The sequence below is a fragment of the Coregonus lavaretus genome, assembly GCF_964263955.1.
Source record: "Coregonus lavaretus genome assembly, contig: HAP1_SCAFFOLD_56, whole genome shotgun sequence".
Classification (NCBI taxonomy): Eukaryota; Metazoa; Chordata; class Actinopteri; order Salmoniformes; family Salmonidae; genus Coregonus; species Coregonus lavaretus.
The window spans coordinates 2,601,935-2,616,089 of NW_028164156.1; the positions used below are offsets into that span (position 1 = coordinate 2,601,935).

The following is a 14,155-nucleotide window of genomic DNA, read 5'->3' on the forward strand; positions in this document are numbered from 1 at the left end:
GGACAGCTCTTACAAAAATGCACCATGGTGGAAAAATGAACAACAACATTCCATTGTACTATGATGTGTTTTGGGTCACTACCAAGGCAGGAAAATACTATGGCACTGGTGCAAATACCATGGCATTTTCCTGCCACTGTAGTGACCCAATAAACATGATAGTACCATGGTATCTTTTTCATTGTAATACCATGTCAGGGAAATACCATGGTAGCTGCACTAGTACCATGGTATTTTCCTGACATGGTACTGAACAAAAAACACAGATTTTTGTAAAAATGATACTAGGCCAAGAAACATGGAGAGAAGAAACTGCCAGATGTGTCATAATAGGACACACATTTGATATGGAACATTGGATACATTCAGCAGGGTGGGAAAAAACACAGGAAAACACGTTTTAAATGGATTGTCGGAAGGGCTGTGGTCACCATTCATGTAATACATTAAATATATACATCAGACGGTATTGGGGAGCTATTTCATAGGGTGTTCACAGGTACATTATTTTCCCATTTCAATCTTATACCAACCAGATTGAATTTACAATATAGGGGGGTTGGCAACTAGGTTTGGCCTCCAGTCAATGTGTTGCTGAGCTTGTAGCTAGTCTGCGGGCCAGAATATAATTAGCCTATTAACAAATAGCCTATAGCTGCCCAATTCATAGTCCTACACAGTGTAGCTACACTACACATTTAACACGTGGTTAGTGGGCTAATCAATTCAATGACCATAACATAATGATGTCCATCTGATTACAGTGGTAAAATCACCAATGTCTGTATTAATAGTCCTACCTGTTCTATTAAAATGTATTCTTCATATTTCTCCAGTATCAAACCAGTGTGTCTTGTTTGCAACGAAACTGTCGCTGTTTGGGAAGAGTTCAATCTGAGATGTTATTATGAATCTAAGCATGGTACTCCGACGCAGAAAGGAAGGTAGGCCTAAGGAGTGAACACCCTATGTGTTTTACAGTGGCCATTTTATTATGTACATATTTTATTATTATTGAAACTTTATTTAACTAGGCAGTTCTTATCGAATTACACAAATCCACAAGGAGTCATTAGAAACCATATTTAATAAGAGCGTCTGCTAAATGACTCAAATGTAAATGTAAAAATGTGTACATGTGTGTTTTTGCCCTCACATACCTTATTCCATTCAAAGGCTGGAGTTGCTTAGTTGAATCCAGTGTGTGAGTGTTAGGGCAAAAACTAAAAAGCTCACCCCTTTGTGTTCCCTGGACCAGGATTGGGAAACACTGTAGTACATTGCAACAAGTGTGATGATGCAAATTGTATGCAATTATCATTTTCCTCATTTGCATCATCACACTTGTTTCTCTGTACTGAAATCTTGAAAACTTAATTGCTAACATTCAACATTTTTGCCGTTGTATTAACAGTGGACTAATGAACAAAATACAACATTATCTGTTTTTTTTTTAACATCCCTTTCATAGCACCTACCACTCCATTAAAGGAGTAGTTCACTATTTTACAACTTGAAGTTCTATATGTAAGGTTTGTATACAGGGGACGTCGGTGTGTACTCAAGATTCGAAGGTATGTACTCAGGAGAAGAATCTCTGATTTTAGCAGTGCCATTTTTCCGCCTTCGTGGCATTGAACTGTGGTTCTTCAATGTTTTCCTGCCCCTGTCGAATGGATACAACATTTGTGGATCTTTAGAAAATGTTTCCTGTATCTGCCTTTTCCATCATGTTGCAATGATTTCTTTGCTAAATGTTTTTTTGTCAAATAAACCTAGGCCAATGGAAACCTGTCTACTGATGCCATCTCTAGATCCTGCAATGCAAACTAGGCTCCACTGTCACAATCAGGACTAGGTGACTGTAGGGTTAGAATCAGTGTGGAAGGAGAGAGGCAGGCTGGGTTTGTCCTCACTGTTAATCTGTCAACTCTGGATAGGATCCCAGTCCTAAATATAAGTCTGAGATCAACTTCCTGGTCCCCTGTGAATACCACACACCCTCCCATTGTACCATATGTATGAACACATTTTTAACAATAGCTGCCTAATATGTTGTGGTCCTTACTAACACAATAGGAAAGGTTGTGGTTGATGTGGGCCATCACATGTGAGTACTCAGGTCTTTTACTCTGAGCATTCATATCAATGACTCACTCTCAAATGGACCATCAATACCAGAGTTCTACAATACTACTTACATAATCAACTGGACATTACCGTGGTCCTCTGTAGCTCAGCTGGTAGAGCACGGCGCTTGTAACGCCAAGGTAGTGGGTTCGATCCCCGGGACCACCCATACACAAAAATGTATGCACGCATGACTGTAAGTCGCTTTGGATAAAAGCGTCTGCTAAATGGCATATTATTATTATTACAACAGCCTGAACCTCAATATAGTCCTGGGCATATATTGAACTCTAACAATGGGGGATGGAAAGGGTCTGTTGAAATGAATACTATAGTGGTGTGAGAAAGGTAACACAATCTTCTTCTCTGGTTCCACTCCCCAATAGTAAGTGGGTCATTGTTGATTTGTGGTGGTAATGCTGTCCCTGGACTTTGGCACCATAAAAAAAAGACAAATACATTTATTTAACAAGAAACCTATGTAAATCCTTTATACTGACATACATATATTTGTACGCATTGTAGAAAATACTGGTGCCTAGCTAATTGGCTTGTCCCAATGGTGATGTGTAGAGGTGTAGTGACATGTTTTGACTAGATAAATAGAAAACCTGATTTTGAATGCCATGAATTAAAGAAAAACATTGCATTTTCTGTATAGATAACCGAAAAAACGAAGGTTTATTTTTTATTAGCAGATCAATTAAGTTAATTGCAGTTATCCAAATACATTAATCAATGGTAAAAATAATGAATCTAGTTTTAAAATACAATTTAATAAACGCATGTAGTCATTTCGTAGCCTGTGTATCATTAAACAAAAGTCATTTAGTAGTAAAACATTATCCACCCATGACCGAAGTTTGGGAAACCCTGATTTATCAGACGCTCCCATCCAGAGCGACCCACAGCTTGGGCATCAGACGCTCCCATCCAGAGCGACCCACAGCTTGGGCATTAGACGCTCCCATCCAGAGCGACCCACAGCTTGGGCATTAGACGCTCCCATCCAGAGCCACCCACAGCTTGGGCATTAGACGCTCCCATCCAGAGCGACCCACAGCTTGGGCATTAGACGCTCCCATCCAGAGCGACCCACAGCTTGGGCATTAGACGCTCCCATCCAGAGCGACCCACAGCTTGGGCATTAGACGCTCCCATCCAGAGCGACCCACAGCTTGGGCATTAGACGCTCCCATCCAGAGCGACCCACAGCTTGGGCATTAGACGCTCCCATCCAGAGCGACCCACAGCTTGGGCATTAGACGCTCCCATCCAGAGCGACCCACAGCTTGGGCATTAGACGCTCCCATCCAGAGCGACCCACAGCTTGGGCATTAGACGCTCCCATCCAGAGCGACCCACAGCTTGGGCATTAGACGCTCCCATCCAGAGCGACCCACAGCTTGGGCATTAGACGCTCCCATCCAGAGAGACCCACAGCTTGGGCATTAGACGCTCCCATCCAGAGCGACCCACAGCTTGGGCATTAGACGCTCCCATCCAGAGCCACCCACAGCTTGGGCATTAGACGCTCCCATCCAGAGCGACCCACAGCTTGGGCATTCATCTTAAGATAGCCAGGAGAGCCAACCACACATCAGTCGTATCCCAACCACGTATCACAATACAATACATAATACAATATAAAATACCATATACAGGCACTTGGAAAGTATTCAGACTCCTTGACTTTTTCCACATTTTGTTACGTCACAGCCCTATCCTAAAAATGGATTAAATTGTTTTATCCCCCTCACCAATCTACACACAATACCCCATAATAACAACACAAAAACTGTTCAGAAATTTTAGCAAATGTATTCAAAATAAAAAACGTAAATATGACATTTACATGAGCATTAAGACCCTTTATCAGTACTTTGTTGAAGCACCTTTGGCAGTGATTACAGCCTTGCGTCTTCTTGGGTATGACGCTACAAGCTTGGCACACCTGTATTTGGGGAGTTTCTCCCATTCTTCTCTGCAGATCCTCTCAACCTCTGTCAGGTTGGATGGGGAGTGTCGCTGCACAGCTATTTTCAGGTCCCTCCTAGAGATGTTCAATCGGGTTCAAGTCCGGGCTCTGGCTGGGCCACTCAAGGACATCCTGCGTTGTCTTGGCTGTGTGCTTAGGGTCGTTGTCCTGTTGGAAGGTGAACCTTCGCCCCAGTCTGAGGTCCTGTGTGCTTTGGAGCAGGTTCTCATCAAGGATCTCCCTGTACTTTGCTCCGTTCACGGTGAAGCATGGTGGTGGCAGGGACTGGGAAACCCGACTAGTTTCCCAGTCCCTGCCGCTGAAAAACATCCCTACAGCATGATGCTGCCACCACCATGCTTCATCGTAGGGATGATGCCAGATTTCCTCCAGGCGTGACACTTAGCATTCAGGCCAAAGAGTTCAACTTTGGTTTTATCAGACCACAGAATCTTGTTTCTCATGGTCAGAGTCCTTTAGGTGCCTTTTGGCAAACTCCAAGCGGGCTGTCATGTGCCTTTTACTGAGGACTCGCTTCCATCTGGCCACTCTACCATAAAGGCCTGATTGGTGGAGTGCTGCAGAAATGATTGTTCTTCTGGAAGGTTCTCCCATCTTCACAGAGAAACTCTGGAGCTCTGTCAGAGTGACCATCGAGTTCTTGGTCACCTCCATGACCAAGGCCCTTTTCCCCCGATTGCTCAGTTTGTCCGGGCGGGAAGAGTCTTGGTGCTTCCAAACTTCTTCCATTTAAGAATAATGGAGGCCATTGTGTTCTTGGGGACCTGCAATGCTGCAGAAATTTTTTGGTACCCTTCCCTAGATCTGTGCCTCGACACAATCCTGTCTCAGAGCTCTATGGAAAATACCTTTGACCTCATGGCTTGGTTTTTGCTCTGACATGCACTGTCAACTGTGGGACCTTATATAGACAGGTGTGTGTCTTTCCAAATAATTTCCAATCAATTGAATTTATCACAGGTGGACTCCAATCAAGTTGTAGAAACATCAAGGGTGATCAATGGAAAAAGGATGCACCAGAGCTTACATTTCGAGTTTCATAGCAAAGGGTCTGAATACTTATGTACATAAGGATAAAATATAAATATATGAAAATAATTCTAAAAAATTGTTTTTGCTTTGACATTCTGGGGTATTGTGTGTAGATTGATGAGGGAAAAAAGCAATTTAATCAATTTTAGAATAAGGCTGTAACGTAACAAAATGTGGAAAAAAGGAAGGGGTCTGAATACTTTCCCAATGCACAGTATGTTTATTTATCAACGTTCCTATTATTTAAACAGAGTTTTCACAGGCCACTATTTAAAAGAAGATCCCAGCTTTCTCTTGCTGCTATATTTATTGCTAAATTCTTTAAATGAAGCACATTAATCCGCTTTAAAACTGGTGTAGCCTACCTGGAATAGATAGGTGGTGCGTGAGTTTTAAGTTTGGGGAAGCTCATTTTCACCATAAAAATTCACCTTTATATTAAAGCATTCCATGCATCATCACATTTGCAGACTTATGTAAAATAGCCTATTATTCGTAATGTGATGAGTAGATTGGATAGTCATAATTCAGGCTAATAATATAACTCAATCACAGTTGGCAAAATGACCATTCAATGCATGGCTGAGCGCATAGTGGGTAGAGTAGGCCAAGGTTATATCAGATACATTTCTTTCTTTCTTTGCATGGGCAAAATGTGGTCTTTTATAAACACATTTCATGCAATTCAGCTACACTTTATATGACTGGAGACATTAGCAGAATCTTTTTTAATACGACAAATTACAGGGTAGCCTACTCTGCTGACAGATTAATAAAAACAACGTTGTCCATATAATAGGCCTATGAGAAGGGGAGACACAAATAGAATAAGACTTCCAGCTAAACTGGAGGAGGAAATTATTGTCCAACAATATTTTAAAGCAGCACTGACCCAACAATGATAAATAGTGAATATGTGCAGTGCACGCTCACAGGGGTTATTGCCGATGCTCTCCTCTGGTGCCAATAAGATCGGCTATGCAGTTGTTTGCTCAAGTTGAGCATGTTGATAACTACAATAAAAGCCAGATGAGTCTCTTCATAGTCTTCTCTTCACAGCAATAACCACTTGCTTTCCGAACTACACTATATAGACACACAAAAATATGTGGACACCCCTTCAAATGAGTGATTTGGCTCTTTCAGAACCACCTGATGCTGACAGGTGTATAAAATCAAGCACACTGCCATGCAATCTCCATAGACAAACATTGGCAGTAGAATGGCCTTACTGAAGAGCTCAGTGACTTTCAACGTGGCACCGTTATAGGATGCAATCTTTCCAAATAGTAAGTTCATCAAATTTATGCCCTGCTAGAGCTGCCCCCGGTCAACTAAGTGCTGTTATTGTGAAGTGGAAATGTCTAGGAGCAGCAACGGCCCAGCTGCGAAGTGGTAGGCCACACAAGCTCACAGAACAGGACCGCTGAGTGCTGAAGCGCGTAAAAATTGACTGTCCTGCACAGAGCCCTGACCTCAACCCCATCGAACACCTTTGGGATGAATTGGAACACCGACTGCGAGCCAGGCCTAATCACCCAACATCAGTGCCCAACCTCACTAATGCTTGTGGCTGAATGGAAGCAAGTCCCCGCAGCAATGTTCCAACATCTAGTGGAAAGCCTTCCCAGAAGATTGGAGGCGGTTATAGCAGCAAAGGGGGGACCAACTCCATATTAATGCCCATGATTTTGGAATGAGATGTTCGACGAGCACTTTGGTCATGTAGTGTATGTTTTCCCACGATTGTATTTAGAAATATTGTGATATACCTGGCTTGGCCTCTACTTGTCACAGACAGGCTCAACTCAACAATAATCTGCCCAAACACACGCTGCCTTTCCTTCTGACTGTAGACAATCCACAACTTATTAATTTTTCAAGAAGCTAATGACCCTGTGGCCAAATCATGCTTTAGTAGCCTATTTTGAATGATTATATTTATTTCTTTATAGACAGGAGTAGGCTAATTAGGCTATATAATTTTGGCAATTTAATTCAATTTACGCACGTAACCTCCATTCACTATTCGAGTGCATGCTACGGATGACATGCTTTTTTTGGTGGGCCGTTCTAAATACAAAAAAATTGTTAGTAGGCTGTATGTAAAGACCAGATTAAATTGAGAATAGTCTGATGGTTGAGAATATTATCAAGGGCTTGTCAAATTGTGAATGAGAGACTGATGAAGTGTGTGCAGCCTGTGAAAGAAACAGAGCAGAGCTCATGCCTTTAGTCCCATCATGCATCGCATCAGAGTTCATGCCTTTCATTATACTTTTTTCAAATCATCTTTAGAGTCGCATCATGCAGCCTTAGAAAGTATAAAAAATCTAAACATATAGCCCAACGTTTGTATCACAACTAAAGTCGCACAAATAACTCTAAATTATGGATATAAGAGGACCTGTTTCTTAACGCTGAACACAGAATAGTGCACACTTCCTCTGAAGTTATTTTATTTCAGTTATGTTCAATTGTCTTCTTACTATATAAAAAAAATAATGCCACAGAATTCTAAGCAAATCTTGTCTGCTAAATGAACTAGTGTAGCCCACAGCCAAATGGCATAGCCAGATCAGGAACTAACATAAGAACACTCAGAATATGCTATTCTGTTCTTCTGAAATAGGTTACGTGGAAGCCAGGAGATGCTAAGCATGTTTAGGTTAATTACCGGCCAATTACCATGAGACCGGTAGTTATTTGTATGACAATCACTGGCTGACACAGCCCAGAGTAGTAGTAAGGCTTCTCTGTTGTTTGTATACGTTCATGTGTTTTTAAGTGTCCCAGTCGAGAGAAACTCGCCCCCAGAGTGAAGAGCAGGTTTAAGGCTTCTCTCTTGTATGTATTCGTTCATGTTGTTTTAAGTTGCATGATTGAGAGAAACTCGCCCCACAGTCAGAGCAGGAGTAAGGTTTCTCTCCTGTATGTATACGTTCATGTGTTTTTAAGTGGCCCAGTTGCGAGAAACTTGCCCTGCAGTCAGAGCAGAAGTAAGGCTTCTCTCCTGTGTGTATCCGTTGGTGTGATTTTAAGCTTTCCTGATGAGAGAAATTCTTCCCACAGTCAGAGCAGGAGTAAGGCTTCTCTCCTGTGTGTGTTCTCTGATGACTTTTTAGCTCAGCTGATGTTGAGAAGCATTTTACACAGTCAAAGCAGGAGTAAGGCTTCTCTCCTGTATGTATACGTTCATGTGTTTTTAAGGGGCCCAGTCGAGAGAAACTCGCCCCACAGTCAGAGCAAGAGTAAGGCTTCTCTCCTGTATGTATACGTTCATGTTGTTTTAAGTCGCCCAGTCGAGAGAAACTCTTCCCACAGTCAGAGCAGTAGTAAGGCTTCTCCCCTGTGTGTGTTCTCTGATGACTTTTTAGCTCAGCTGACGTTGAGAAGCATTTTACACAGTCAGAGCAGGAGTAAGGCTTCTCTCCTGTGTGTGTTCTCTGATGACTTTTTAGCTCAGCTGATGTTTTAAAACATTTTACACAGTCAGAGCAGGAGAAAGGCTTCTCTCCTGTATGTATACGTTCATGTGTTTTTAAGTGGTCCAGTCGAGAGAAACTCGCCCCACAGTCAGAGCAAGAGTAAGGCTTCTCTCCTGTATGTATACGTTCATGTTGTTTTAAGTCGCACAGTCGAGAGAATCTCTTCCCACAGTCAGAGCAGTAGTAAGGCTTCTCCCCTGTGTGTGTTCTCTGATGAACTTTTAGCTCAGCTGATGTTTTAAAACTCTTCCCACAGTCAGAGCAGTAGTAAGGCTTCTCCCCTGTGTGTGTTCTCTGATGAACTTTTAGCTCAGCTGATGTTTTAAAACTCTTCCCACAGTCAGAGCAGTAGTAAGGCTTCTCTCCTGTGTGTTTACGTTGGTGTGTTTTTAAGTTGCACAGTAGAGAGAAACTTGCCCCGCAGTCAGAGCATGAGTATGGCTTCTCTCCTGTGTGTTTACGTTGGTGTGTTTTTAAGTGGCCCAGTTGAGAGAAACTTGCCCTACAGTCAGAGCAGGAGTAAGGCTTCTCTCCTGTGTGTGTTCTCTGATGAACCTTTAGCTGAGATGATGTTGTGAAGCATTTTACACAATTAGAGCAGGAGTAAGGCTTCTCTCCTGTATGTATACGTTCATGCTTTTTTAAGTTGCCCAGTAGAGAAAAACTTGCCCCGCATTCAGAGCAAGAGTAAGGCTTCTCTCCTGTGTGTTTACGTTGGTGTGTTTTTAAGTTGCTCGGTTGAGAGAAACTCTCCCCACAGTCAGAGCAGAAGTAAGGCTTCTCTCCTGTATGTATACGTTCATGTGTTTTTAAGTGTCCCAGTCGAGAGAAACTTGCCCCGCAGTCAGAGCAGAAGTAAGGCTTCTCTCCTGTGTGTTTTCTCTGATGAACTTTTAGATCAGCTGAGGTTTTGAAGCTCTTCCCACAATCAGTGCAGGAATACAGATTCTCTCCTGTGTGTAATTTTAGGTGTATTTTTAGCTTTGATATAATTGGGAAAATCTCCACACAATGTGGGCAGTGGTGAGACCTCTTAGCTCTGTGATCTTCCTGCTGTTGCTCTCTGGATGTAGAGAATGTCTCAACACGGTCTCCTGTGTGAACAACATCAGAAGAACCAGTCAATTTGTGTGATATTCATGTCGGATATACATGTATTTTTACATCAGCAGTTTACAGAAACCCAGCCAAAAACCCCAAAGAGCAAGCAATGCAAATGTAGAAGCACAGTAGCTAGGAAAAACTCCCTAAAAGGCAGGAAACTAGGAAGAAACCTAGAGAGGAACTAGACTCAGAGGGGTGGCCAGTCCTCTTCTGGCTGTACCAGGTGACATATGTATTCATATCAGTAGGCTGTACAATATAAAAGGGGGAATAAAACCATTATAAAAGTGGGTAAGTGTCAAAAGTTAAAAAGGGGCAAAAATTATGAGCCATATCATCCTCCACTCACTATCACAAGGGTTAGTAACTACACAGAATCATTTAATAGAACTTTAAAACATTGGCAGTTTGTCTACATCACTTATTTAGTCTACTCTGAGCATGCCAGATAGCCCAGTGAATAAAACAAATGCTGACAGTACTGGTGTCAAACCATGCAGATCTCAGTAGCATTAAATAACATTACCTTCTCATACAAACAGTTCATCATGAAACAGTTCTACTGCAACTTTTCACGTACAGTGAGATGTTGGAACGAACAACACAAACTTTGTAAGCTAGAACCTGTGCTTACCATGAGAAACAGATTTCCCAATCTTCTTCATCGTTAATGTTGACGTTCAGCTCCAGTGTTTGACTGCAGTCTCCCAGCTTCACTGATGCGATCTCTGGATCCTGCAGTAAACTGGGCTCCACTGTCACAATCAGGACCTAGTGACTGTAGGTTTGGACTTGGTGTGGAAGGAGAGAGGCAGGCTGGGTTTGTCCTCACTGTTGATGTTTCCGGCCTCAGACTTAATCTGAGTCGTCCTGTAGTAATAAAGAGAAACAGACACAAGATCTAGCGCTTTCTATATTCTCAAAATATATATATAAAAAAGTATTGTTCAATTATCTCATTCAGTGCTTGACTTGGACTGAAATAGGTGCCGGTACTGTTTATATTTAACCTAGTAGCAGGAGCTACACAATACTGTTGAGCTAATATTCTATAAGAGGAACAGGAGCTCAAGCAATAGAACAGTTGAGGTGCCTGTCCTCAGCTCCTGTCCAAGTCAAGCACTGATCTAATTTCAATAGTATCAGGTAGCTAAGCACTGACAACAAAACATTCATTTATTCACATTAGACAAAGTACACACTTTAACCACACTTGTACTTAACCTATAGTAGATTTCCTAAATTTACATAAATGCATAAATGACTCAAAACATTTAGTACAAGGCTGCAGTTTGTTTTAGGCAGTCCTATGTACTATTTTCTTGAATAACCTTGTCTTCACTGTATTATTTTACGCTAAAAACCAAATTGTATTTCCCATTGACGCCATTTTTATACACATATACAGTTGAAGTCGGAAGTTTAAATACACCTTAGCCAAATACATTTAAACTCCGTTTTTCACAATTCCTGACATTTAATCCTAGTAATAAAATTCCCTGTCTTAGGTCAGTTAGGATCACCACTTTATTTTAAGAATGTGAAATGTCAGAATAATAGTACAGACAATGATTTATTTCAGTTGTATTTATTTCATCACATTCCCAGTGGGTCAGAAGTTTACATACACTCAATGAGTATTTGGTAGCATTGCCTTTAAATTGTTTAACTTGGGTCAAACGTTTCCGATAGCCTTCCACAAGCTTCCCACAATAAGTTGGGTGAATTTTGGCCCATTCCTCCTGACAGAGCTGGTGTAACTGAGTCAGGTTTGTAGGCCTCCTTGCTCGCACACGCTTTTTCAGTTCTACCCACAAATGTTCTATAGGATTGAGATCAGGGCTTTGTGATGGCCACTCCAATACCTTGACTTTGTTGTCCTTAAGCCATTTTGCCACAACTTTGGAAGTATGCTTGGGGTCATTGTCCATTTGGAAGACCCATTTGCGACCAAGCTTTAACTTCCTGACTGATGTCTTGAGATGTTGCTTCAATATATCCACATAATGTTCCTTCCTCATGATGCCATCTATTTTGTGAAGTGCACCAATCCCTCCTGCAGCAAAGCACCCCGACAGCATGATGCTGCCACCCCCGTGCTTCACGGTTGGGATGGTGTTCTTCTGCTTGCAAACATAACATTATTTTACTCCAAACATAACAATGGTCATTATGGCCAAACAGTTCTATTTCTCAAAAAAGTACAATCTTTGTCCCCATGTGCAATCGCAAACCGTAGTCTGGCTTTTTTATGGCGGTTTTGGAGCAGTTGCTTCTTCCTTGCTGAGCGGCCTTTCAGGTTATGTCGATATAAGACTCATTTTACTGTGGATATAGACACTTTTGTACCCGTTTCCTCCAGCATCTTCACAAGGTCCTTTGCTGTTGTTCTGGGATTGATTTGCACCAAAGTACGTTCATCTCTAGGAGACAGAACGCATCTCCTTCCTGAGCGGTATGACGGCTGCGTGGTCCCATGGTGTTTATACTTGCGTACTATTGTTTGCACAGATGAACGTGGTACCTTCAGGTGTTTGGTAATTGCTCCCAAGGATGAATCAGACTTGTAGAGGTCTACAAAATTTCTTCTGAGGTCTTGGCTGATTCCTTTTCATTTTCCCATGATGTCAAGCAAAAAGGCATTGAGTTTGAAGGTAGGCCTTGAAATACATCCACAGGTACACCTCCTATTGACTCAGATGCCATCTATTTTGTGAAATGCACCACTCCCTCCTGCAGCAAAGCACCCCCACAGCATGATACTACCACCCTCGTGCTTCATGGTTGTTCTTCGGCTTGCAAGTGCCCCCTTTATCCTCCAAACATAATGATGGTCATTATGGCCAAACAGTTCTATTTTTGTTTCATCAGACCAGAGGACATTTCTCCAAAAAGTACGATCTTCATCCCCATGTGCAGTTGCAAACCGTAGTCTGGCTTTGTTATGGCAGTTTTGGAGCAGTGGCTTCTTCCTTGCTGAGCGGCCTTTCAGGTTATGTTGATATAGGACTCGTTTTACTGTGGATATACAGTGGGGGAAAAAAAGTATTTAGTCAGCCACCAATTGTGCAAGTTCTCCCACTTAAAAAGATGAGAGAGGCCTGTAATTTTCATCATAGGTACACGTCAACTATGACAGACAAATTGAGAATTTTTTTTCCTGAAAATCACATTGTAGGATTTTTTATGAATTTATTTGCAAATTATGGTGGAAAATAAGTATTTGGTCAATAACAAAAGTTTCTCAATACTTTGTTATATACCCTTTGTTGGCAATGACACAGGTCAAACGTTTTCTGTAAGTCTTCCCAAGGTTTTCACACACTGTTGCTGGTATTTTGGCCCATTCCTCCATGCAGATCTACTCTAGAGCAGTGATGTTTTGGGGCTGTCGCTGGGCAACACGGACTTTCAACTCCCTCCAAAGATTTTCTATGGGGTTGAGATCTGGAGACTGGCTAGGCCACTCCAGGACCTTGAAATGCTTATTACGAAGCCACTCCTTCGTTGCCCGGGTGGTGTGTTTGGGATCATTGTCATGCTGAAAGACCCAGCCACGTTTCATCTTCAATGCCCTTGCTGATGGAAGGAGGTTTTCACTCAAAATCTCACGATACATGACCCCATTCATTCTTTCCTTTACACGGATCAGTCGTCCTGGTCCCTTTGCAGAAAAACAGCCCCAAAGCATGATGTTTCCACCCCCATGCTTCACAGTAAGTATGGTGTTCTTTGGATGCAACTCAGCATTCTTTGTCCTCCAAACACGACGAGTTGAGTTTTTACCAAAAAGTTATATTTTGGTTTCATCTGACATTCTCCCAATCCTCTTCTGGATCATCCAAATGCACTCTAGCAAACTTCAGACGGGCCTGGACATGTACTGGCTTAAGCAGGGGGACATGTCTGCACTGCAGGATTTGAGTCCCTGGTGGCGTAGTGTGTTACTGATGGTAGGCTTTGTTACTTTGGTCCCAGCTCTCTGCAGGTCATTCACTAGGTCCCACCGTGTGGTTCTGGGATTTTTGCTCACCGTTCTTGTGATCATTTTGACCCCACAGGGTGAGATCTTGCGTGGAGCCCCGGATCGAGGGAGATTATCAGTGGTCTTGTATGTCTTCCATTTCCTAATAATTGCTCCCACAGTTGATTTCTTCAAACCAAGCTGCTTACCTATTGCAGATTCAGTCTTCCCAGCCTGGTGCAGGTCTACAATTTTGTTTCTGGTGTCCTTTGACAGCTCTTTGGTCTTGGCCATAGTGGAGTTTGGAGTGTGACTGTTTGAGGTTGTGGACAGGTGTCTTTTATACTGATAACAAGTTCAAACAGGTGCCATTAATACAGGTAACGAGTGGAGGACAGAGGAGCCTCTTAAAGAAGAAGTTACAGGTCTGTGAGAGCC

At 42.2% G+C, this 14,155-nt stretch overlaps 1 protein-coding gene across 1 annotated transcript; it reads right to left on the reverse strand.

Annotated features, from left to right (window-relative positions):
* Positions 1-7,817: 7,817 nt before the first annotated feature.
* LOC311117391 (uncharacterized protein) lies at positions 7,818-10,512 on the reverse strand. The gene is made up of 2 exons (XM_084192338.1): positions 10,388-10,512; positions 7,818-9,743 (listed from the first exon to the last, which is right to left on the reverse strand). Exons 1-2 carry the CDS (start codon positions 10,416-10,418, stop codon positions 7,993-7,995), a joined length of 1,782 nt encoding a protein of 593 aa, XP_084048464.1. The 5' UTR covers positions 10,419-10,512; the 3' UTR covers positions 7,818-7,992.
* Between the last annotated feature and the right edge of the window lie 3,643 nt (positions 10,513-14,155).

What these genes read in the sequence shown, in the direction of transcription:
- LOC311117391 (XM_084192338.1), bottom strand. Translation starts at nt 10,418, where the DNA reads ATGAAGAAGATTGGGAAATCTGTTTCTCATG. An exon ending in TGGGAAATCTGTTTCTCATG is followed by an intron (nt 9,744 to 10,387) that starts GTAAGCACAGGT and finishes TTGTTCACACAG; the next exon opens with GAGACCGTGTTGAGACATTC.